The sequence below is a fragment of the Anabas testudineus genome, chromosome 1 (genome assembly GCF_900324465.2).
Source record: "Anabas testudineus chromosome 1, fAnaTes1.2, whole genome shotgun sequence".
In the NCBI taxonomy this organism is placed as follows: Eukaryota; Metazoa; Chordata; class Actinopteri; order Anabantiformes; family Anabantidae; genus Anabas; species Anabas testudineus.
This window is the reverse complement of record NC_046610.1, coordinates 20,195,005-20,219,240: the sequence shown is the minus strand read 5'-3', so window position 1 is coordinate 20,219,240 and position 24,236 is coordinate 20,195,005. Positions and strand designations below refer to the sequence as shown.

The 24,236-nt window shown below is 41.0% G+C and overlaps 4 protein-coding genes across 5 annotated transcripts; all 4 read right to left on the bottom strand.

Moving 5' to 3' along the window:
- Nucleotides 1-385: 385 nt before the first annotated feature.
- On the bottom strand, nt 386-7,367 carry syngr2b (synaptogyrin 2b). The gene is made up of 4 exons (XM_026359204.1): nt 7,118-7,367; nt 4,403-4,640; nt 3,496-3,632; nt 386-2,553 (listed from the first exon to the last, which is right to left on the bottom strand). The coding sequence occupies exons 1-4, from the start codon at nt 7,226-7,228 to the stop codon at nt 2,293-2,295; spliced, it is 747 nt and encodes a 248-aa protein (XP_026214989.1). The 5' UTR covers nt 7,229-7,367; the 3' UTR covers nt 386-2,292.
- Nucleotides 7,368-7,464: 97 nt separating this feature from the next.
- On the bottom strand, nt 7,465-11,277 carry LOC113161561 (platelet endothelial cell adhesion molecule-like). Its single transcript, XM_033325943.1, has 13 exons — nt 11,125-11,277; nt 11,006-11,032; nt 10,748-10,874; nt 10,491-10,663; nt 9,939-10,125; nt 9,636-9,739; nt 9,271-9,539; nt 8,878-9,178; nt 8,697-8,798; nt 8,578-8,605; nt 8,068-8,116; nt 7,708-7,773; nt 7,465-7,623 (listed from the first exon to the last, which is right to left on the bottom strand). The coding sequence occupies exons 1-13, from the start codon at nt 11,246-11,248 to the stop codon at nt 7,540-7,542; spliced, it is 1,641 nt and encodes a 546-aa protein (XP_033181834.1). The 5' UTR covers nt 11,249-11,277; the 3' UTR covers nt 7,465-7,539.
- A 321-nt stretch (nt 11,278-11,598) lies between these two features.
- Nucleotides 11,599-15,772, bottom strand: LOC113161559 (Fc receptor-like protein 5). Of its 2 annotated transcripts, XM_026359200.1 has the most exons (11): nt 15,604-15,772; nt 15,488-15,514; nt 14,984-15,265; nt 14,599-14,895; nt 14,105-14,377; nt 13,683-14,012; nt 13,025-13,078; nt 12,806-12,931; nt 12,689-12,713; nt 12,423-12,519; nt 11,599-11,869 (listed from the first exon to the last, which is right to left on the bottom strand). In XM_026359200.1, exons 1-11 carry the CDS (start codon nt 15,770-15,772, stop codon nt 11,849-11,851), a joined length of 1,701 nt encoding a protein of 566 aa, XP_026214985.1. In that variant the 3' UTR covers nt 11,599-11,848. The 2 variants fall into 2 exon arrangements, 1 of the variants encoding a protein (XP_026214985.1); XR_003298754.1 differs by lacking the exon at nt 11,599-11,869 and having other exon boundaries at nt 12,435-12,519; nt 13,025-13,074.
- Nucleotides 15,773-15,825: 53 nt separating this feature from the next.
- Nucleotides 15,826-23,477, bottom strand: tmc8 (transmembrane channel-like 8). Its single transcript, XM_026359197.1, has 16 exons — nt 23,270-23,477; nt 22,302-22,560; nt 21,178-21,326; nt 20,902-21,033; nt 20,760-20,812; nt 20,054-20,199; nt 19,811-19,958; nt 19,252-19,410; nt 18,994-19,148; nt 18,851-18,917; nt 18,584-18,693; nt 18,215-18,401; nt 17,774-17,928; nt 16,785-16,928; nt 16,445-16,523; nt 15,826-16,304 (listed from the first exon to the last, which is right to left on the bottom strand). Exons 1-16 carry the CDS (start codon nt 23,310-23,312, stop codon nt 16,164-16,166), a joined length of 2,127 nt encoding a protein of 708 aa, XP_026214982.1. The 5' UTR covers nt 23,313-23,477; the 3' UTR covers nt 15,826-16,163.
- Nucleotides 23,478-24,236: the final 759 nt, after the last annotated feature.

The window sequence follows — 24,236 nt, the reverse complement described above, 5'->3', positions numbered from 1 at the left end:
AAGTTTCAGAGGGGTTGGGACAATTCTTTCTTCACACTGTCTAAATGCAAATGTTTGAACAACTTGAAATGTGCACTGACTGTGTGACATGTCATCCTACACTCTCATAAGCTACTGCAGACCAGAATAACCTGGCTGGCAGCTAGCAAGTTGTAATGGAAAAGCACCTCCTCCATACTATATAAAACAATGTCATTTATAGTACTGAACACTGAAGGATTTTATTCTACAAACAAAAGTCTCAAGTAAATCATTGCTTTGACACAGTGATATGAAATTATAACAAAAAAGGTAATTGGCAGCTTTGCAAAACAAGGGAGAAAAAACAAATATCTTGGAAAACAATGGAAGAAACAAATCAAGCCTGACCAGGTTCTTATGCAAGTTGTTTTTTTAACATTAGGCGTCACAAATCACTCTGGTCTGTTCACATCTAAAACATGGACCTTGATAAAAGATATATTAATCCAACAAAATCATTAATTTCACAAAACCAAAGTACTTTTTACTTTACATTAAATCAACAGTACATATCAAATTTTAGACTTGTTACAATTTTAACACTGCAGGGAGAAGCTGGGGAACTATAGCGAGCTGTAGCCTGATTTCAAATGTTCAATCAATATAAGAGTTAACTGATTTTCCAGAGCATGAAAACAAGCGAACATTACTCAAGCATAGCAGTGAGGGCAGCTGTGATACACAGCTGTTTACCCTAAATATAACTCCAATAACCCTAACCCAATCATGGCACGCATTCACTTTCCTTTTCCAAAAACCCTTAAGGTAAAATGTTTCTTCTTGAGGCACAAATAGAAGTGTTTTTTTAATATTTGGCTTCAGTAATGTTTTGTATTTGAAATGATCATGATCATCAGTAATGTCCCTACCATTTTACAAATATCTCCAGTGTAGTACCACAAAATTGTTATGTTCAATACATAAAACCACATTTAGCCCCATCATTCACAGATCAAAAGCCAGTCTACACCCCAAAAGCAACACTGGAAGAATAAAAAAAACCGACGTCAGGTCAACAATTGTCATTTTAGCTGAGCTTTGACAGCCAGGAGGCAGCTGAGGTGTTAAACCGACAAACTGTCAGACACAAAGCAATAACCCAGCAGCTACTCTGAGGGCGTTGCTCCATCCTGCAGGCTAAAGTGTTAATCTGTCGTCTGTAAAAACATACACGCTGCTCGCTGCCTTCTAGACTGTCAGAATAAGAAGACTGTAAACTGGAGATAAACATCAGTGCTCAGAAAACTGACAATCACCGAGAGCTTGGAGGAAGTGTGAGGCCACTCTGGTCACAGGCTGAAGAGGAAGCTTTGTTGCTGGGAAATAATGAGTAACGCTTCGATATGAGGACACACTCTGTGGATAAACCTGTTTATTAAGTGCTTTAAGTCTATCTCAATGTTAGCTACAAGGGCATCGCTGATTATAAATGGCTGATAAATGCTTTCATGGTTTAGCACATGTAACCCATTTTACCAACACAAATTAGTTACAAAATAAAAAAGAAACTGAGGCTCTTCTGTCTTTTCTCTTGTCATCAACAACACGTGGCAAATACAGGGACATCTGTGGCACTAAGATTGCTTAACTCTGAAAACGTTATTTCAAAAGTGATCTTATGATTTTATAACTTATATTATTTTTGCAGTCTATTTTGCAACATATTGCTCAATGACAGGGAGGGACATTTGACTTGGGAGCAATATCATCTCCTAAACTATTACAGGTCCTCAAGAAAACTGCACTGAAGAGGAAAGAAATCCACTAATCCAAATCAGAAAAATAATCAGGCACTAACAACCATTAAAATGACGGCTTTGCATAGTGAAGTCTATATACAACCTTATGCTCCCAGGTTCCAACAGACAGTAAAGTGAAACACATTTAGTATTCACCTCTGCCGCTCTAAATGGAGCTTCATGATACCAGATTGTGTGACCTTTAACCTCCTGTGTACATGCTATCTACATCTACCCTTCAGGATCAGCCTGTTTGAGGTAAAAGTTGTATATTTGCACACAAGTCTGAGATCAGATTGGATAATCACCAGCACTAATCTCATCAATCAGCCTGATGTCTTAGAATCTGACCAAAGACACTTTGACGTAAACCGCAGTGTTCCTCATCTCCAAGTTGCAGTTGCGCTGCTCAGCGTCACAGATTTGACAACACGTGGAACAATGTGTTAAAATGTAAAATCACATCAATATGATATAGCTCTGTGTCTGTGCAGTGCTACAACAGCCACCTGGAACACCACCTCCCTTCGTCTCAGTAGTTGGGCGGCTGGTAACTGGCGTCCCCTTCCAGCGGAGGGTTCGGGGTGAAGGGAGCCTGCTGGCGTGCATCAGGCCCGCTGTTGGGATAGACCGAGTAAGTGGTAGGGGTGTAAGTAGTGGGGTTGTAGGAGGTGGGGGCATAGGTCGGAGGGTAGGGGGTGTGAAGATCCGACGGCGGCTCTGTGTAGGTAGGGATGGCCACTTCATTAACGCCACGACGGAAACGACCCAGGGCGTAGTATGTTAGGATCCCCTGCACAATGACATAACAATGGAAACATCACTGCTTTTAATTTCCAGATGACAATATTTCAGAAGTTGTTATGAAAACATGATTTTAAACTGATGGCTGCATAGCTCTCACCGATCCACCTTCAGAGACCTGAAGCTTGTTTAAGGTGATGTGATCCATCACACAGATATTAACATCAACTAATGCAACACATAATGTTAATGGAAGACTTTTGCAATACAGGTGTCTCTCCTATGTCTAATTTCCTAAGTTTAAAGTTAGCATGACAGAAAACACAACTAGCTGTTTAAATCAAAGACAGCTGAGACGACCACATTTGTTGCTGGTAGAAAATCAAGTCGACAATAAGAGACTGTTGTTTTGTTTTGCTGAGCTACTGTAGCAATGGAACAATGCAACAGGAACACAAGGTGAAAAGTCTTTGGGAGATCAACTTTATTACCCTGTACTTTCATGTGATAAGAGTTTGCTCTTTAGCACCAACATTAAGGGACGAATGTCCCACCAACACTTGAACGCCCCAACTCTGGAGAACTTTGTACTACCTGTGACTCAGCTCTGTTGATATACATAGATTTGACAATAAATGCTGTAAGTATTTCAAGAAAGCATCAAGTGTTTCAGGTATTTATAGTGTGCCCGATGACTTTTTTGCAGCAACACACTACTGAACTGAAGCCAGTGGCAGCTTTAAAGAAATAGTGGGATATTTTACCAAATACACTTTTTTTGCTTTCAGAGTCAGATGAGAAGAATGATACTACTGAGATTTGTTGGCCAGCTCCCCAGTATGGTTTTTGGATTTCATGAGCAAAAAGCACAAATAATCAGTCGTCTGTGATGTGGTAGAGGTCAGTCAGTCAGCTTGTTAGCCATCTAACTCATATCAGAGCTCAGGAGAAAACAAAGGGTTAAACAGAAGAGAACAGCAGTACAGCTCACCCAGGTTGCGATGGAAAAGAACGAGAAGGCCACAGTGGCCCGTGCAGCATCCTCAGGGACGCTGCTGATATCATGAGTGCGAGCCCACTGGCTGGCCAACAGGCAGAAACAGACAAACCACAGGAAGGTCCACGCCCCTGGAAAAAAACAACACCACAGATGCACAAACAATTGTTTTTCCTCACAGCATGAAAAGATATCAAAAGTGCTCAGATGAGAGGCACTGATATGAAAAGTTAATTCCTGTGAAAAAACATACAAGAGAACAAAAACTACATCCACAGAATAAAAGGGCAAACAGCTTGCGGTCATTTCCTGTTAACATCTGCTAAATTTCCAACTAGGGTTTTTTTGTTTTGCTGAAGAATGGCCGACTATGAACTGAGCTGTGTCCAGCTGATGAATGTTTCATTTAGTTAAAATCCTGCCTGCTGCTCACTCATCATCTACTGTCTGCAACAATGAATAAAATAGGTTTATTTATGTCAGGAACACAGCCAGTGGACTGAAAGCTGAAAGGGACTTAGATGGGAGGGATGAAAACAAGACAAGTGCACAGCAATACTGCTGTAAACATTAGGGTTAGAAGACGCTGTCGTCTTTCAGAAAAAAATGAATTTGAAACATTTCACTGCTCTTTTAAGTATCATCTGAAGTGTTTTAAACAAAAACCAGCTGATATGACTCAACCATCCACACCTGGATGATTCTCAATCTTCCCTAATGAATAACAACATTCACTCTATTTTTAGCTCTGTGTTTGGTTTCCACCATGTTCTGAGTGAAATATTAGGCTCTCTGGTTCCTAAATGCATCAATCAGTTTACCAGCTGGATGCTAACTAGTCTCTGTGCTGACTGGTGTGTCTTTCTTTTCCTTTCAGCGCAGCATTAGAGCTCCGTCTCACCTGAGAACCCCAGGTCTGCAATGACAGCATACTTCCTTTCCTGTGCATTGCTCATAAAAGGCAAGTAAACATCCAACACCAGGAAGGCCACACAGGCCAGGAAGGCAATCACACCGATGCCAACGGCATACTGGCACGCCGAGTTGTTCTGGTTGAAGATGCAGTTTGCGTCGGCACTGTGGACAGTGTTGACGTAGCCCTCTGTTGTGATGCAGGCAAACACCACCAAGGCAAAAACCTACATTGAAACAGAGAAGAAAGTGGCAATTACAGACAACTCGACGGGCACAGAGTTTATTTCTCTCTTTTTTTAAGACATCAACAATGTGCAAAGACACTAGCAGAAATCTACTAGCGGAGACCTGAAGCTTACTTAAAAATAAGTCATCTGTTTAATTCGGCTGTCATTGTCTTAATACTCTTCTTTAGTAGGGCCATCAAATGCACCTGGACGCCAGGTATTACCATCTGCCTCTAAAAAAAACCCTGCAGCCATGATATCTGCTGCTGACACAGAAGAGACAATGGTGGCAGTCATGAAAAGGAGATGTGAAATCAGATTTTTCTTTCATTCTTTCAAATTAGGAAAAAAAAAAATCCCCCAGGTTTAGCGTCGACTGAAAGAAGCTTTTCAGAAGAGATTCATCGGGCTGTGAGAAAGTCACAAGAACGTGTATCTAATATAGTGGAACTATTATGTGTCATTGCAAATGGTCTTTGTTATTTGTAGCGACTCTCTGTGTTCATTGTGTTATTTATAAAGTGAAGAGCGCTAACTAACAGCTACTTGGTTGCTCTGATCATCCTGTGGTCTGCTACTGTCTCTTCTGGCTGCCCACCTAACCATGTGACCTACTTCTGAGTTCAGCTGCCTGCCATGTGACTCCAGAGATTCCACCAGTTCCCTAATAACACTCATAATGAGGATAGACAGGAACTGTTGTTATGTATGTGTGGGACGGAGAAGAGACCACAAACCTGCCGGTGGGACGAGACAAAAAAGTCCAGAAAAGTAGGTAGAGACTGCCGACAACAGGGAAGTGAACGTGGGGAGTTCCAAAACACAAACACAAGTGAGACACCAATGAATGGTTCTCAACATAAATGTACTGATGAGTGTGTGTGAAGAGTGACAGATGTCAGAAATGTGTAAAGGTCACTCATATGTGCGCTTTTTTTAGTGCATGCTGCTAAATTTGTCAGTTGCCAGTAAACGAACGTTGATGACTAGTGTTTACACATCAACCAAAACATCATCACAAGCATATAAACGACCTTAGATGCTGTCTGTTGGAAAGATAGTGTTTCAGTGCAGCCAGGACGGCCGTGATGTTACAGAACATAAACTGGCTTCATCATTTCTAGAGGACATACAGTGATGTGATTTAACGCCATCAGTGAGAAACCTGTGCTACTTTTCGCTGTACCAGAAGCAGGTGCAGTGCATCATGGGATCTGTGGGCAGAGGTTTACAGAGCAAACAATAATTTTGTTGTGCCACTCGTGCTGCTTCATGCACGTAAGATAAAAATCACCAGAGATACTGTACATGCCAGTACGAATGTGAGATGAGCTGAGCACAGCAGCTGCACTCGTGGTGTGTGAGTGTGTGTGTGAGAGAGAGATCAGTGGCATACGTCCACCAAGAGTAGAGGAGAGGTATCACCTTACCTGTCTACGGCCCTGTTTACCACTGACACACACATAATCCCTCTCTAGCACGCACACACACACACACACACACCGTGTGTTTTCTTACACACTAGATTCAGCCTGCGTGAACATTAACTAGAGCCCCAACAAAAAGTTTCCACTTCACGAAACAAGCGGATGAAAATCCACTTTCAGCTCAGTAATTTCAGATATTGACCTGTAATGAGGTGAAAGCAGAGACGCCCCCTGAAGGTTCCTCTGAATCAACATCCAAATCTGAACAACGTCAGATTAAGAAGATAAATCAAGTTACTCCTGTAATCAGTGTGCTACACACACACACACACACACACACACACACACAGGGTTATACAACCGTCTCATTTTTTTAAGTTTGCATTTTCTCATTTATCAGTGTCTTTATCACGAAAACAAAGCTGTGGTGAGATCTGCCTAGCAACAGGTGATGAGTGTCTCACAACCCCTTCCTAGAACTTTCCCTGGTACATGAAATCCTCTTTTTGTGCATTTATACACATCATCTGCACAAAAGAAACCCCGTTTTGGAAACATTACGTTTTCAAGAAGCCACATAATAAATGAGCTGTTAATAAAGTGGCTTCATAAGTGTCTTAAACTGATCTTCCTACTACAACAGACACACTTATAAATACATAAAGGCACATATACCAGCAGATCATTGTTAAACTTATTCTCTGCTGCTATTCTGCCTCCAGAAGCCGAGGTTTCCGTGTGTGTCCGACAGTTTTCGGTCTTCAGTCCTCTGACAGCAGCAGTGTTGACCTGTCCTGTCACCGAGCTGCTGTCATTCAGCGGCTGCGTGCAACTTGACGCCCCGTGGAGACGCCGCACACAGCAGCCTGTTGTTTCAGGCCAGCGCCAATAAAAACGCACCGTGTCCGCTCCACGGAGGCTCCAGGCCGGGCGCACCTGTTCGCAAGTCACGTTAAATATTGTTTTATGCCTTATCTGAACCTTTGAACTCCGTCTAGCGACGTGCGCTTCGAAACGTGAACTCCCACTCGCTCGGGCTCCACTCACCCAGCTAAGTATCCGCACGATCGTCTGAGGTTGTCGGATAAACTTGTAGAAGTCGAAGCCTCCTCCGGAGAGCGACACTCCGTACGCGGTTGCACCGGCCGTCTCCTCCATGTCTCTCAGTGTGTGGTTTAGTACCGACCGGGCGGGACAGGCTGCGAGCTAAACTAGACGACAGCTAAAGAAGCGCAGCCGCATCCTGTTGTGCTGCTTCACTCGAGGCGCACAAGACGAACCAGCAGCGCGGAGCTGCGCGTCAGAGGGCGGGGTCAGGGTTCAGCCGCGTGGCCGTGCGTGTGTCCTTAGAAATAAACAATGCAGGGACTCATAGTGAAAAGACAGTGCGGGGATCGATGGATGGATGAAGGCTTTTATTTGACCACAGCACGGCAGTGTGTGTTCATGCAACAAACACGCGTGAACCCTCATGGAAACTCCACAGGACCGTCCTCCAGAGTCTTCTTCTCTTCTATGATCTGTGGCCATTCATCTGCAGAGGCTTCAGATGCCTGCGGAGACCACAGAGTGTGACCGTGTGCTTGACTGTTATTGACTGATCAGGTGATTGATTTCATGAATTCATCTGATCTCACCTGATCATATTCAGCCCAGCTGGTTGTGTTCCCCAAATCCTCATCCTCACTGCAGTCTAACGGATCCTACAAGACAATGATATTGAAGATGACTGTCTCACACTCACTCACACTGAGTCCCCGTGGTTCTAGTTTGGGGACTATATGAGTATATACATACTCTGCTTTCTGTGGATTAAATGTAAGAATAACTGTAGTTTGAGCAACCGGGTGATATCTGATGTGAAGGTTTCAGTACAGTGAAGGCAGATGGACGTTTAATGTACTCTCCAAACTAAAACCACAGGAAGCAGGATGACAAAAGTCACCTTTAAGTATACAGTATATCACGGAGGTAATGACAGAGACACAAACACTAACCAGCTCGCCCTCGTACGCAATGATGTTTTTCTTCATCTCCAGACCCAACCTGAGAAGAGGAAGCAGTCACACGTCACATACAGAGCTGAAGACAGGCCAAGCTTGTTGAGGGTGCAGTTAAAGGTCTGACTGCATACACTGAATATCGTAACTACCACTGAGAACACACAAGTTGTATCTGGGAATGATGAGCTTTCATGAACCTGAGGAACAGTTCACATCCCAAAATTATACCCAAACGTGATGATTGTTAATGACTGATTTATAGATTTCTTTTGACTCGTCATGTTTACATTTGTATTCTTTTGGGATATAAAGTGTGTCCTCAGGAATTAAAATAATACAAATAGTTTGATTGTGTTATTATTCATTGTTTTTGAAAAAAAAAAGGTAAATTAAAGTTTTTTACTTATTAGAACAAACGGTGGATTGGTTGCTAATATGCAACAGCTTAATGTGAAATCTAGTCACCAGTTCTCAAAGATTCAGACTTAAATGTAAGTGACTCACAGAGAATTCTCTCCAAATCGCCTTCGCCCTGGAAGGAGAGTGACCAATTGTTATTATTTCAGGTACAGTATAGCCACACCACACAAACAGTGACACTGTGGAAAAACCTGTGCACTCACTGAACACCACTCCAACGCAACAACAAACGGAGACCAGGACTATGAGGACTGTGAAACATCCAAAGACGACCGCCACCACCAGGACAGGAAGGTGGTTCAGCACTGAAACGAAGGAGAAGAGATGAGACCCACCCATCATAAACATGTGCTAGTAACCTGCTCAGCCGTGGATCAGCTGTACCTTCCTTGTCCATGTACAGTTTCATGCTGCTGATGCTGGTGGTGTTGTCAAAGCTGTCTGATGCTTCACAGTGGTACGTCCCTGCGCTTTCCCTCCCTACAGACAGCAGGAGCATGGACTCTCCTGGAGGCTGGTTATCCACTCTGTAGAAGCTCTGTTGTTCAGATAGAAGGGTGTTGTTGAGAAACCACTTGTAAGATGGATGAGATCCCTTCGCCACTTTGCAGAAGAACCTCACGTGGACCACAGCGTAGTTTTCTCCCATGTCACATTCATAAGTCATCATCACCTGGCCCACCAACTGGTTCTGTAGGAGACATTTTGAATTGGCACCATAGACAGACTAGAGACACATTGCAAATAAAAAAAAGGGCAAATAAAGCACATACCAACTTTCAAAGCCATCCACTGACTGTGCGCTGTCCTGTCTCCATTGTCTGCCTGGCACTGGAGCCACCCCATGTGCTGGCCCAACACCACTGGAACCTTAAATGTGGCTTTTCTCTCTTTACTCGTCACATTGCCAATCAACTGTTCTCTGTTGTAGAGTGAGAACGTGATAGGCAGAGTCCCTCTTGTTAAATTACAGGTGACCTCAGCAGAATAGTTGTGGGAATTCCATTTTAAGACGACGAAAGAGACGTCAGGGTTTGACACCACGTCTGAGAGAAGAGGATGCAGAAAGATGTCACTTTGTTCAAATTATGTGTTTCTATAATATGTGGCCCTGAGAGTTCACATCACACATCATCACAGACCTTTGACAGTAATAACCACTTCTTTAGAGGTGTTTGTGTGGACTGTGTTGTTGAATTCGTTGCTAGCCTCACACTTATAGGAGCCGCTGTCTTTAGAAGTGGTTCTACAAGAGGCACAGGTAATTATCTCAGCAACTTTCTAAAACAGGAATGTGCATAATCAACAATTCACAGACTGCACTTACCAGCTTTTTACATCGTTTTAGTCTGCTCCAAGTTTAATTATGCCACTATCATTGTTATCATTTTTAGATACTGTCCACAGTACATCCACCTAGCAATGCACTGTACTGTCTCACTGACCTGTAGATCAATAGATGCTTGTCTGACATAACGTGGAAAGGAGACCGAGGTATGGGCCGATCATTCAGTAGCCACTTGTAGGTCAGATAGTTTCCAGCTGTAGTTTGGCATGATAGATTCAGTGTCGCTCCCTCAAAGAACTGCACTGGACCTGAGTGGACAACAATCGCTGCACCTTTCACTGGCTCTGCAGGACAAACACAGAGACACAGTGATGGCATGATGTGCGTGTTTAGCATTTAAATAAAGACCCTTATGTACCTATAAGGACAGGCTCTCAGAGCTGCTGTTACTGTTATCACACTCCTCATAATCAAATCACAGGTACACGACAGGCCCTGTTTTACCAACCAATTCACTGGTGATTCTACTGGAAACATTACTTTTACTAATAGTGTAAACATGGTGATTTACAATTATCACCTAAATGTTCGCTGGCTGTTCAGAATTTATTTACGTATCATACTTATATATAAATACCTATAGTACTCTAGGTTAGTGGTACAAGGAAGTCATGTACACATGATACATCATATTGATAGAGAAACTCACCAACAACCTTCAGATAATGTGTGTTGCTGAAAGTGGCCTCTACAGAGTCAGTGTTGTTCTGCAATGTGGCCTTACACACCAGGTTTCCTTCATGTTGACGCTTGATTACCAAGGTAAAGGTTCCTGCCTCTCCATTCAGAGAGCTGGAGTCACCCATCCACTTGGTACGGTTCCTAGAGAGGGATCCTTAATTAGCAGCACGTTCTGTCATTACTTAATTCATTTCAGTGTAGGACATCAAATGTACTAATACTCACTGAAGCAAGTGCATCAGGACAGGTTCATTCTTTGGGTGGTTCGCCAGCTCACATCTAAATTTTACAATCTCACCCACCAAAGCCTCTGAAGGGCCAAACAGTTGGGGAGTCTCCAGAAATGACTGACCTGTGAAAAGAGAAAACAAAACTGTACAAACGTGGAACAGGAAAAAATCCACAACCTACAAAATGACTTAATAATTAATACACATAATTGTACACATACAAACAACATTATTATTATTATTATTAACTCACCGCCACCTGTGCTACAGTAGCACAAACCTGTAGACGGGAAAAACAGGAATCAGATCAGAAATCAACTAGAGGAGTTTTGACTTGTGAAACATTAAGTGGACACAGTGCTCTGTACTTACCTACAATGACCACGGCGAGGGACACAAACATTGTTGAAATGCGACTGCTCTGTGCTGTTTCATGCAGTTTTAAAGGAAGAGTTGAAGCACTGTGGGAGAAAAACACACACACATACACAAACATACACGCTTTCAAACATGTGTAAACAACTGATAGTGGTGCACCACACCTCCCTGCTGTACCCACCCTCTCTGTAACATCACGAGCTGATTCATTCAAACGTGCCACAAGGCCTAAATGTCAAGTTGTCTGATGTCGGAAAATGTGAAAACAACACCTGTCTGGTGAAATCATTCATCCGTCCGTCTTTTACAACATAGAGTTTGTGCTTCTAAGGAGTTTGATGGTGTTGGACCAGATCCCAGGTCTGTGCAAGAAAGGAGGGGCACACACTGGAGAGGTTCCTGGTCTATACCAGTGCTGACATTTAATCAAGCAACATTTTTTCACTAGTTTAATTGAACAACACACCATTTAAGTGTAATTATTTTAATTAAAACAAACAAACAAATACAACATACAGTAGTTTTGCTGAAAAATATAAATCTTTCAGTCTTTAACTGATTCTTCTGCTAGTTCCTTACAAACATCTTGTCTACTCAGAAAAAGTAATAACTGTGGTACTGTATCTGCAGAACAACACAAGTAGCTGCAGATTTTAAATATAAACCAGCAGTGATTTGCAGGTGATCAATGTGAAGAGAGGTGCAGGTTCCTCCTGTGTCACAGTGTGACCTCCACCACCTGAAAAAGAGAGAGAAAGACAAAGGTCATGATGTCGTATTGTAAGAGCTGATTTTTCCTTCAAGTTTCTGAAGCACGATGGGGAATTCATTTTTTCACAGTGTACAACTGTTGGAGTGGCTAGAAATAAAACCTTTAGTTACTTGTGTTGGCCCAGTAATTTACTAAAGCATTTATGTGAAAGACCTGCTGTATTAAACCCAAAATATTGATAATATTGAAATGAAAGCAAAAAAATGCAGCTAAAGTTAAAATAGGTAAATATGCAAATCAATATGCAGCAATTTATATTTATTTATGCTTTAAGACCTAAATAGTTGAATAATGAATATTTACTTACAATATTTACTACCATACTACATTTTATTATTAATATGCTAAATAAATTAGAGGTACAAATGTGCACCCATTAAATACTGCTCCTTTTTTAATACAATATGTACCAAATTAAATAGCTACTATGAATTTAAAATAATATGGAAGTTAATTTTTTAGTAAATTTAAGAAAGCTCACTGACTCAAAATGAAAATGCTGCAGTGATAGCTTGTATACCTGATTCTGATGCTGGACGTCACATTGTGTAGAGGAAACATCAGCCTGGTTGCCTTCTAATGGGGACGAGAGTGTGGGCAGCGGGAGGGCGTCAGAGCTGTGTAGAGAAAGTACAAACATCACTGAGGCACATTTGTCAGAGCTGAAAAACAACACATTGCAGTAAGTATTTTAGTCCATTAAATTATTTATCTGTGTAGACATTTAAAATGAAACTGACTTCCAGTAATAATAAATTGTCTTCAGTCAACCGAGTTAAAGCTTACTTTGTCATATTGATGCGGGCCACAGCTGAAAAAGAAATGTGAAACCTTTTAATGTAAGTTCCAATACACATTTTCAGTCAGTGTATTTGTTATTCACACACGCACGGACATGCGCACCCTGCTCGTGGTCAAAGATCTTGTAAACACAGGCTGCGCCCACTACAAGCATTAGAAGAAGGAAGCAGCAGAACGCTATGGTGATGACTTCTGCGGTGATGAGCTCAGTGGTGGTAATGAAAACCTCTGTGGAAGAGAAGGAGCAAGGCCAGTGGATTATGACATATACTGTAGTGTCTGTGCAAAATGTCATTTAAATATAGAAAATGTGCTCTTTACTTGGTACTGTTTCAGGAGAAGATGTTCCTCCAGGCATGAACTGAAAGATCCTGTCTGATCAAAAGTAAAAGGTATGATGTGGTAAATAGTGCAGAGACTCCATGCATACAACAGAGGAAATAAAAGAGCGATTCAAATATTAAGATGAGCCTGGGCTGAAAACAAGTCTTTACGAAGAGTGATGTGACATTTTGAGAAATGTAAAAAAGAAAATTAAAACATAAAGTCCTCACAGTTCTGAATGGCAGCTATAGTACTATGTTTGTTTGTTTTTAATGCCAGTGTTTGAACTTCGATGTCTGATGTGGTTTTTGTATTGTTAGTCTTCTTACATGTCCCCTCACAGCTATGTGGAACTACTGGTGTTGAATCAGGTCATTGCCTTGATTGGTTAACACATACTGTATGTCTTTAAGAAGATCAAATAAATAGACAATAACCAACTGATCCCTGAACTGTGTCACAGTGATCTTCTCATTACTCATTCCTATCATGATTTCCAACTTTGGACTGAGGTAGTTTAACTGTGTGCTGCTGTTTCATGGCTTTGTGCTAAGCTAACTACCCAGGCTGTTATAACTTCAGATCTACTGTTTAAACAACAGAGTAGTTTTAATTTCCTCTTAGATTATTTGACACCTGGTCTTGATCTTTTCACCTGGAACTTGGACCAGCACGGCTTCACTCTCCACCCAGGGCCCAGAGCGATCGTAACTGTCCCTGACCCTGCAGGAGTAATACCCAGACTCCTCTGGGCCCAGTGTAGTGAGCACCAGGGTTCTCCTGTGGTGGGTGAAGACATAGTAGGGCAGGACAGGCTGAAAACTGGAGTCCAAATGTGTCTCAGACGGAAGCACAGAATCATTAAAGAGCCAGGAGATGTAGGGGAAAGTTCCCCTGACTCGACAGCTGAGCCTGGTGGCAGCCACTGTGGAGTCGGCTCTGTACAGATATCCCACCTCTACCTTCACATCACCTCCAACTGGAACTGGATGACATGATGAGAAAGAGTGAAATTAATAAAAGAGATACATATTCCAGTTAGTGAATCACAGAGAGACACATGAGTGTAGCTCATACCCACTTCCAGAGTCACAGGGTCACTCATCAACTCCTGCATCTCAGTTTTCACTTGACAACGTGCTTCACCCATGTCCAGCCCAGGAACCATGGCCACGGAGAACCAGGCAGCAGGGAACTCAGTTGCTATGAAAGCTCCCACTTCTTTGTCATCTATTGACAGTGAGAAATTGATGGGAGGACTCCCTCTCGATGACCAGCAGGTCACGTTACCTCGGTAACCGTCTCCCTCTTTGGTGATGGAGAAAGCGATCTCCGGTTTTGAAATGTAGACTGGTGAAAGAAAGAAAAGGGGAGCAGATGTGGGGGCGGATAAGAAAATACATGTTAGCACTAGAAGTCAATCCTGGGGGACATGATAGCAAGATTTTATAGCAATCCAAAAAATAGTTTTCAGACATTTCATTCAAAACCAGGATTTCAGTTGCATCCACAGAGCAACATGTATGGCATGGTTAAAGACAGTAAGACTTACCCCCACTGAATAACTTTACCTTTGACAGTCACCTGGACCTCTGTGCTACCAGAAAACCTGTTGGCATCCTGCACCCTGGACCAGGCGATACATGAATAGTTCCCAGCATGCTCTGGAGTCACCTGCTTTATCACCAGCTTGTTCCCAGTGAGGTTGAAGAAAAAAGAATTTGAAGGTGCTACTTCTTTCCTGTTGAAAAGCCAGGCGTAGGAGAGGTGGGAGCCCTCTGTGACAACACAGCTCAGGATGATGCATGACCCCTGGTAGACCACTGGTGGAGAGGGGTCAGAGGTCAATCTGGTATCTGATGCTGGAGCTACAAGTAGAAATGATGTATGGTTAGGAAGGTAAGGAGGAGGTCAAACTTGGGAATGAGGAGAAAAGATCAGGTGTCTCTTACTCACTGACTACAGTCAGCTTGATCCTGTTGCTCACGCCTGCGCTTCCTCCACTTGTGGCCCTGCAGTGGTACAACCCCTCTGTTGTCGCAGCGACCTTTAGAAAGAATGATGCAGGTTGGTCCGCTTGAAGATTAGTCCTAGTGGCAATAAGGACGCTATTGTTCTGCATCAGCTCATAACTGACTGGCATCGAGGAGTTAGGTGCAATACAATGGAAAACCACCCGGGTGCGAAGGTAGGCCATGTCAGGACCAGTCAGCATTGGATGAATAGAGACTGATGCAACTATACGGAGACATTAAGAAGTAGAAAGTGTTGGGTTGGAGTCCTGAAATTTAACTTATAACACACATTAAACAGAATATGTGGTGATACAGCCACTAAACTACTTTATGTGACTTGCTTGTCACAAGCTCAAAGAATACAGAGAATTATGAGCACATTTTACCCTCAGCCCTGTATAATGAAGCAAATATTTGAGTTCAACAAAAACGTGATCAAACTTACTTATCTTGACAATCACATTTGTCAGAGCTGAAAAAAAAAACACATTGCAGTAGGGATGTTAGTCCATTAAATTATTTATCTATGTAGACATTTAAAATGAAATTCAACTAACTCACCCAAAATTGGCAACAAAGCTGGAGTCTGTAGATTCTTCATAACAGTGCTCTGTGTTTGACATGGTTTCTCTGGCTTGTTGTATGTGTTTGGCTGTGTGTGTGTCAGAGTTAGGGGTGTTACACATGTGTCCCAAGTAGATAACATATTTGGCTGCATGTTTGGCTTCATTATAATGGTTTTAAGTGCTGTGCAATATTGAACACAAATAAAGCTTTAGAAAATTCACAAACCACAAAGATTTTAATGTGCATTACATAAAAAAACATTGTTTTATAATATTATCTTAATACAAGTTGAGTTGAATATTGGAACATAATTACATTTGAACTCATCTACATCTATTCATGTGTAGAAAATGTTTATTCACACCAAACCATTTTTTAAAAAGATGTCCACATACCATCTACAAATCATATGTATAAAGCTCAATACATTTAAAAGCAACTTAATCAATAGAAAAATTAAAGAATTGGCCTTTCACAACCATTCAACAAGCTTGGTCCGAGCACGACTTTATTTTTAGGTGGAAGTCAATGAAAGGCATAATCTGACCGCTTAATCAGTTGATACGCGAAAAAGTGACCTCATGACTGAGGGGGTGGTCGTCTGTAGTGGCCGCAGCACAGACTCTACGGGGATTCCTACGACGTCTCAATATTGTGGCATGCTGTTTCACCAGGAAACGTTTATCTGAGCTGCTCTGTGAGGGAGACACAAAAACATAACACATTAATAGACCTCAGCATAAATGATTCACTTGCAACCATCTCTGCTATATCATTAGTTTCTTTCTGTGCTATTATAGGTACAGTATGTACTGTACGTTGTATAAGGACTTACCATGACTAGCATGTCTTTCAGTCTCTCAATGGCCCTCTGATTGGCTTGTCTCCGTGACACATATGAGGTTAAGATTATGCTGAGGAACCAGAATGTATTTCAAGTCACAGTGAAAGACAAATAAATAACATCAAAGTACTTTACATTCTTTTAATACAGCATGTCTTCGGTGACAGTCATAGAGTAGTAGTACACTTGTTTTCCTTCAAACTGGAAAAACCTGTCCCACTGTATTTGCAGTGTCACAGTGTGAAACAAATGCTGTTTGCTTTCTAGTGAAGTTAGACCTATTGTTTTTTGATTAAATATAATATAATATAAATTAAATTTATATTCTTACATTTCGGCCAGTATGAGTGGGAGGGCGAAGGCCTCAGAGGTCAGGTAGTGGATAGACTTCTGTGCTGCACTAGGGAGACTATTCATGCACTCTGCTGTCGCATTAAACACAATTTGTCCATTGTCAAATGGACCACAGTAGGACCTGGAGAGGGAACAGGACAAGCTGAATAAATGGTAACAATCAAAAATATAAAAAACCTAAACAAAGGCAGAGCACTGAAAACTAACACCATCACATGCATAACTGGGGGCTCTGTGCTGGGGGCTTCTCTGGAACCTTTAGAGCAGGTGGTGGAAAGGAGGATGCTGCACAAACTGCTGAGCATCATGGAGAACAGCTCACATCCTCTCCACAGCCCACTTGTCAAACAGCGGAGCAGATTTAGTCAGAGGCTTCTCCAGCTCCGCTGTGACAAGGAAAGGTACAGGAAGTCATTTGTGCCAACAGCAATCAGCCTGTACAATCACTCCCTGACAGAGAGTCAATGTCCACGCTGATGGTTTAACAATGTGTAACTAAGTCACTTTCCATTTAAGTTCTACAGTGTGTTTTGTTGTTATTAGTGTCTATACTGTGTGTTATTCTTGTACTGTATTTGTGTATTGTTGTGTAGATTATGTTACTTAATGTTTTTTCTGTGTAATGGCTGCTGCAACACCAAAATTTCCCCTTGGGGATCAATAAAGTATCTGTCTATCTATGTATCTATGTATCTATGTATCTGTCTATCTATCTATGTTTCTATCTATCTATCTATCTATCTATCTATCTATCTATCCATCCATCCATCCATCCATCCATCTATCTATCTATCCATCCCTCTATCTATCTATCCATCTATTTATCTATCCACCCATCTATCTATCTATCTATCTATCTATCTATCTATCTATCTATCTATCTATCTATCTATCTATCTATCTATCTATCTATCTGTGGACAACTGTCAAAGCATAAAATAACACAGGTATCAATAATAATAGTACATGTTATTTGTCCCGAGTTCTGTTTCATAGAGTTGGAAGGCCAATGTGGAAGCAGCCAAGAGAAGACCGAGCAGCAACATGAAGTGGAATAAGACGGAGGAGTTGGAGCCTCGAAACAACCGCTGCTCTGCCACACAGCACCGTAGCACAATGAACTGAAGACAGTGTTAAAGACAAAGAAAGACATTATTAAACACAGTGGATTTTCATTAGTGTGTCTCTTGTGTATACCACCTTATATTCTAGCATTTTGGGTAATTCGAGGGGATTATGTGCTTTGGCTTTGATATTTCTTTCCACTGAGTAATTTCTCTCAATGTCTGTATCTGAATTCTTTGGTAAGAATAGTTTTGTTTTACCAGTTAAACAATATTGAATTGAAACAGGAAAAGACAAATTTAAACATCTCATATGTGACTTATGGTTCACGTTTGAGACAACCTTCTTGATGTAGAACGTGGCCACCAGTATGACAGTTCCTATCAGAGGCAGCAGAGGGCAGTTGTAGACTCCCATCCACAACACTGTCTGACAGTTCACCAGCTCCAAAACATTAAAAGGGATCTGGAAGCGCTGTTTCCCTGCCAACCGGCCCAGAAAGGATGTAGGGTACCTCTCCTGCAACAACCTGTAAAAGCGAGAAAAGAAAGTTGATTTATAAAATAGAAAAATTGTGAGAATGTAGATTGATACAGTTCCAATCTTTCCCCACTGCTTTGAAATCCACACAAGGAAGACGTAAAGATAATTTATCTTTCCATTCAAACCACAATGATGAACAAAGAAAAAGAAAGAAACAAGCAAACCCACTTCCTGGGGTAGTTAAAGAAGAGGGCGCTGCAGAAAGTCATGAGGAAGTTGAAGATACACATCTTGTAGATCCCTCTACCAATCTCGTTCTCAGTACACAGACGCTTATCCTACATAAGAAACAATGTTTAAAAAAAACACAACCATCCACCTGAAATCATTCAAGCTCTAGTGATATCTTAACTGTATCTATTTACAACTCAGGATTTACAACTCAGAATGCTTCAAGGTCTGTCAGACCTTGAAGCATTCTCATTATCAACTCACTTTCTTAGGTGATATTAAGAGGCTATAGAAGAAGAACCCCAGTGAGGCCAACTTCAAGAAGATGCTCCTGAAGAAAAGACAGTGTAAATTTATGCAGGTGTGCATGTTTATGAACGGTAGGTTTCTCTCTCCGTTCTCCTTACCTCACAAGTGTTATATTGACCTGCGTGGTGAAAGAGTAGTCTTCAAAAGCTGAGATCTTACGGAAGATTTCAGGAAGAACCAGGTTGACCGAGGCGATGGTGAAGGGAGAAAGATACTCAGTGAACAGGTTCTCAGGAAGTGAGTTGTCCTTAATCTAAGAAAGTCAGGAGTGTCAGATATCAAAATGTATTCACCAAATCCAGGACACACTGTATTGCTAAAACAGATATTTATCATCAGTAGCCTTAAAACCTTACCAAAGTCCAATCTGTGACAAAGAAGATGAGGAAGAAGGCTCCACTCAGCAGAGATATAACAAGCATGTTGAGGATGAATCTGAGTAGGTACAGACGCACCTTCTGTCCAAGTGTCCTCTGAGCCTCACGCAGGGAGAAACGCTGCTCCTCAAGGAGCAGCTGAAAGGACACAGAAAGACTTTTACATATAAATACCTTAGTAGAACCCCTGAAAGTTTAAAAGCCTGTATGACCTCTTTTGTCCTTCTGGTTTTAGTTTAATTTATGATAAGATTAACACTCTGTTTCCAGTTTATTAGCTGTTACCTGAAATCAATGCAGTGATAACAGTCCAGTAATAAATTCTGCCTTCATTAAGACTTTAATCAGAGAAAAAGGTTGAGTGGTAATGGAGGCTACAGTTGGTGGTGCTATTATGTATAACAGTATTTTACTGTTTTATACTGAGAGGGTACAGTTTTATATGACCATGTTACAGTATAGTGGCAAACTGGCTGTGCTAAATTTCCGCCCTAGGACTTGCATCACACATGCAGGTACTATATGTCTGTCCACGCACCTTGAGATCATTCCTTATGAAGCTGGATTTGAGAATTGCTGCATCTGGGTCCTTGATGGTGAAGTCCCAGCCACAGAAGATCTTATAGCTCATATTCATGTTGTAACGCTTCCCGAGCACCCAGGTGTGCTTGTACCCAACTGTTGTTCTGTCAGAGGGGTTTAAAGATGATTATGGTTTCTATTAGAGGTGACTTTTTGTAAAAGGAAAGACTTTTTTGTTGTGTTGTTGTGGACCACTGACCTGCGGACCACCATGATAAGACTGAGGATGAGGATGGAGAGGATTGCAGCAATGTACAGCAAAGTCGTTTCCAAGCATCGTATATTCAGCAATCGAATGTTTTGTTTATAAAAACCAGCGAAGACTAGAGAACGATTCAGGTAGCCCTGTCAAGAGATGGGGTAAGTGATCAAGACCTTAGTCAAGTCAAGTTAAGTCAAGAAGGTCTCTCCAGAACCATGGTGCTACATAGGACAGTAACAAGACAGAACATGGAGCTGAGGACTGCTAAATTGTCCTAGCCACATAAAGTGCATCCTGTCCAAAGTAGTGCAAACAGTGCAAGAACACAAAGAGAAAGTGCAGACAGACATCTGAAGACAGTGCAAAACAGAACACAAAACAGCAGCGACCAGTAACTGAAATGTACAATGTACATCTGATGTTCTGTAAAAACGATGGTGGAAATTATGTGCAAGAACAGCAAAAAAACAACATGTAAACATTATAAACAGTTTGAAAACAGGCAGCATCTATTCCAGTGTGTGTGTGCTCAGTTCAGTTTGTTGTGTGTGTGTTGAGGAGTCTGATGGCTTGAGGGAAGAGACTGTTCAACAGTCTTAGAGCCCCAATCCTCAGGAACCTCTTCCTTGATGGGGCGGTCTGTCATAACTAATGAGCTGGGATATGATAGAAGAAAAAATGGGACATGCAAACAAAGTCTTACCGATCCTCTGAAGAAATCTAAAATTGAGTCATTGCCTCGAAACTTCATAAGCTCTGTGAATCATATAGAATGAAACTGTATCTTTAGCAGTCAGCGTTCAGTTAGTTAATTTACCTACATTATGTCATTTCAGCTGACTCACCAGAGATGTTTGGTTTTAAAAAAACTGTGGGTCCAAGAATTAAGCCGCAGATAAAAATGCAGTGCAGCAGGTTCAAGTAAACAAGATATCGAAAAAACACAAAATAGGCCTTCAAGCCGACTCCAAACTTGCCTGAAACAGATCAAGGGTGGATGTTAGGACTTAAGATGAGCGGTACCACTGAGTTGCAAGGTGAAATTGTTCTGTCACTAAATTGCAGTACAACACCTACTAATAGTTGTCCATAAACACTAACTTACTGCAGGCATTTCTTACCTTCAATGACATGGAGAGTGTGCTGCCATGGCAAGAGGCCTGATAGAGCCTCTCCCATCTGTGCCCATGCCCTCTTCCTTTTGATGCTCTGGTTCTTCCACCAGGACTCCCAAAAACCAATATTGCTGAGCTGCATCTTCCGTCTCTCACTGTTAGCATGTTAACATTTCACCAATAACCTTTAATCTTAACATTATATTCTAAGTAAACACACACAAAAATACAATTAATGCAATGTTTAAGTGCAATGTTCAGTAACAAAACATAAAGATGGAAAATGCTTCAATTTTAAAAGTGAGCACCTGTTTTCTATGCTATGAGTGGCACCATGGTCATGAAATAATTAAATTGCAGAATCCGTGTTCTGCAGTTTACACTGTAATGAGGATTAAAAGTCGGGACACTTTTTTGTGTCTTTCACAAGTCCTCCAACTTTATAAAAGTCCAGCATTTCATCCATTAAATACAACTTTAACAGAACTGCTTGAGGCAGAGTGAGAATAGTAGTTTTGTTTAGCTGGATCTAGTTTGATCATTGCATAGACCAGATGTGTCAAACTCCATCGGACACGGGGCCAAAACTCAAAGCACGCTTTAGGTTGCGGCCCAAACAGGATGAATATTTATTGAACAGACTGAAACTAAAGTTTTTTTTTAACAACAATATTATAAATAAACTTAAACTCAAAGTATTTAGCTCTACATGAAAACATCTCCTGTCAAAATAATACACATTCAAAATGTGAAAATACTGCAAAAAAAATAAATAAATAATAATATCATTATATTATCAATAATAAAAAATTGTGCTTTTAAGTAAAAGTTAAAATAATATCAAATTACAGAAATCTCTTGGTCGTTGTTTGGGGCTGGCTTTGACTTGAAATTAGGCTTGTGAGATATAAATTATTACGGGCCGGATATAATTGTATACCCGGTTGGATATGGCCCGTGGCCCTTGAGTTTACCACATATGATCTAGACTTTTGGGACCTTCTGTTTACATGATGTGCTTGGGAGACATCATGAAACTGGAAGATTTGTAAATTGGTGAAATCCTACATGAATGTGAAATTATGATGCATATTGAGTAGAAGCGGACAGTGTGTTATCAGTTCTCTTACCTGGCCTCTCTCTTTGCCTGAATGCACAGGGCCAGCTGCTTTAGTGGCTGCACAGACACCTTGTCTCTTTGTCCTCTGGGCAGGTGGCCAGTGCGCAACTCCTCAGACTCTGGGCCCCCCTGGTAGGCCTCACATGGTTCCACTAAAGTTGGTCTGTTCTGCACAGGGCGCGAAGCCTGCACACTGGGCAGCTGGTCAAATATCTCTGTCTGATAGTACTCACAGGAGTCTGACGACAGGGTGGAACCGGTGCTCTCAACTATGGTAAAAATGGCACATGTGATTTCCTTTGTCTAACACATGAAGACATGAATTAGACTGCGACTAGAGTGTTGTTTGCAAAAAATGTATCGGCTCCGTTTTAGTCGCAGGCTGTGTACAAGGTTGCAACTGTCAATCCACTGATCAAGTTTCTGATCAATAAATCACTTCATATTTAAAACTTTATAAAATAGTGGAAAATGCCCCAGATGAAGTCTTGTTTTGTTCCATCGGCGAAATAAAACCCAGAACTCTTCCATCTACTGTTAGAGATTAAAGCAGCTGGTACCACAAAATATACGGCACTTCTTGTTGAAAGTGGGTCAAACTATTGAATATTACCAAAAAATTTGAACAAGTGACTAAATGTTTCAGCTGCTGTATAATAGGTTCCTTTGGTTTATATACAACTGTATAGTATTATCTTGCCTACTTGCTTTACTCTCAGTTTTTTGAAAAAAAAAAATGTCTAAAATATTTAAATCTATACATTATTTAAGTGTATCCTTTTTAATAATACCATAAGGTTTCTAAACAATGCCTAAACACATATAAAACAAAAATGATGTAGGATTACAGTCAGTGTAATGGCACAAAAATAATGTATATACAGAGACACAATCAGTGCTCTCAAACACACATATGGTGTAACTAATGCAAATGCACATTTGTATTGTTTGTGTTTTGTTTCGTGTTATTTTTGTTACCTGAAATGAGCCTCAGGAAGTTTTCAGAATTGTGCTCCTCCATTTTCTTCAAACTTTCAAACACCCAGTCTTCTCATTTCACAATAAACTGAACTTCAACATAGAGCTTCACTCAAGCTACAAAGAAATGACTTCCGCATTAAGTGCTAAATCGACCCACAGCTGAAATTTACTGCTCACAGAAATCATGTGACAGGATACAGAAATGCAAGCTTCACTGGAGAAAATACTACAAATAATATTACAACATAAAAAGAAAGAAATTCACACATAGACTAAAAACACAAACATAATAAGAAGATCTGGGTTAAGGTGAATGTGTGGTCATTAAACAATTTAGCCTTTTAATGTTTTTTTAAATTTAGATTTATTTTCTTTTCCACTGCTCAAGTAACAATTTGTGATGTAATCTAATCTATTTTAGCTGTTTTCAAATGACTGCATGTGTGAAATTCACAGGGGGATAATGGTAAATGAACATAATGGTTTTAAATCAGAAGCTGCAACCAGCAAATAAGTTAAAATATGTGAGTTATTATCCAGCTTTTTCTCTAAAACCACACAAACGTCTGTGTGTGTGACAGTACTTGATAGGCTTCACTAGGGTTCAATCATCTGGAAACTAATGTTCCAGTGTAATGCATGGGTCTGAGTGAGATGAAGCAGAAATGCTCTTTGCACCCACTTCGTATAGACCACAAGAACATTTGAGGCTTACACCATTTTCAACGAAACATGAGCATGGGCGTCATTTCTTGTGAGCTATTTCAACACACTTAGTTTCACCTCTATAGGGTGGCTTTAAAACTGAGATGATCTTCATGTACATGGAAAGGCTGGTATCTTTTGCTCAGTTTAGTTGTGTGCAGCAGTGGGAAACATGTTCAATTATACTTTATAATGTTTGTCTAATTGGAAGAAACTTCTACACATAGAAAGAAAAGATCACTGATTAACACGTGTTTTT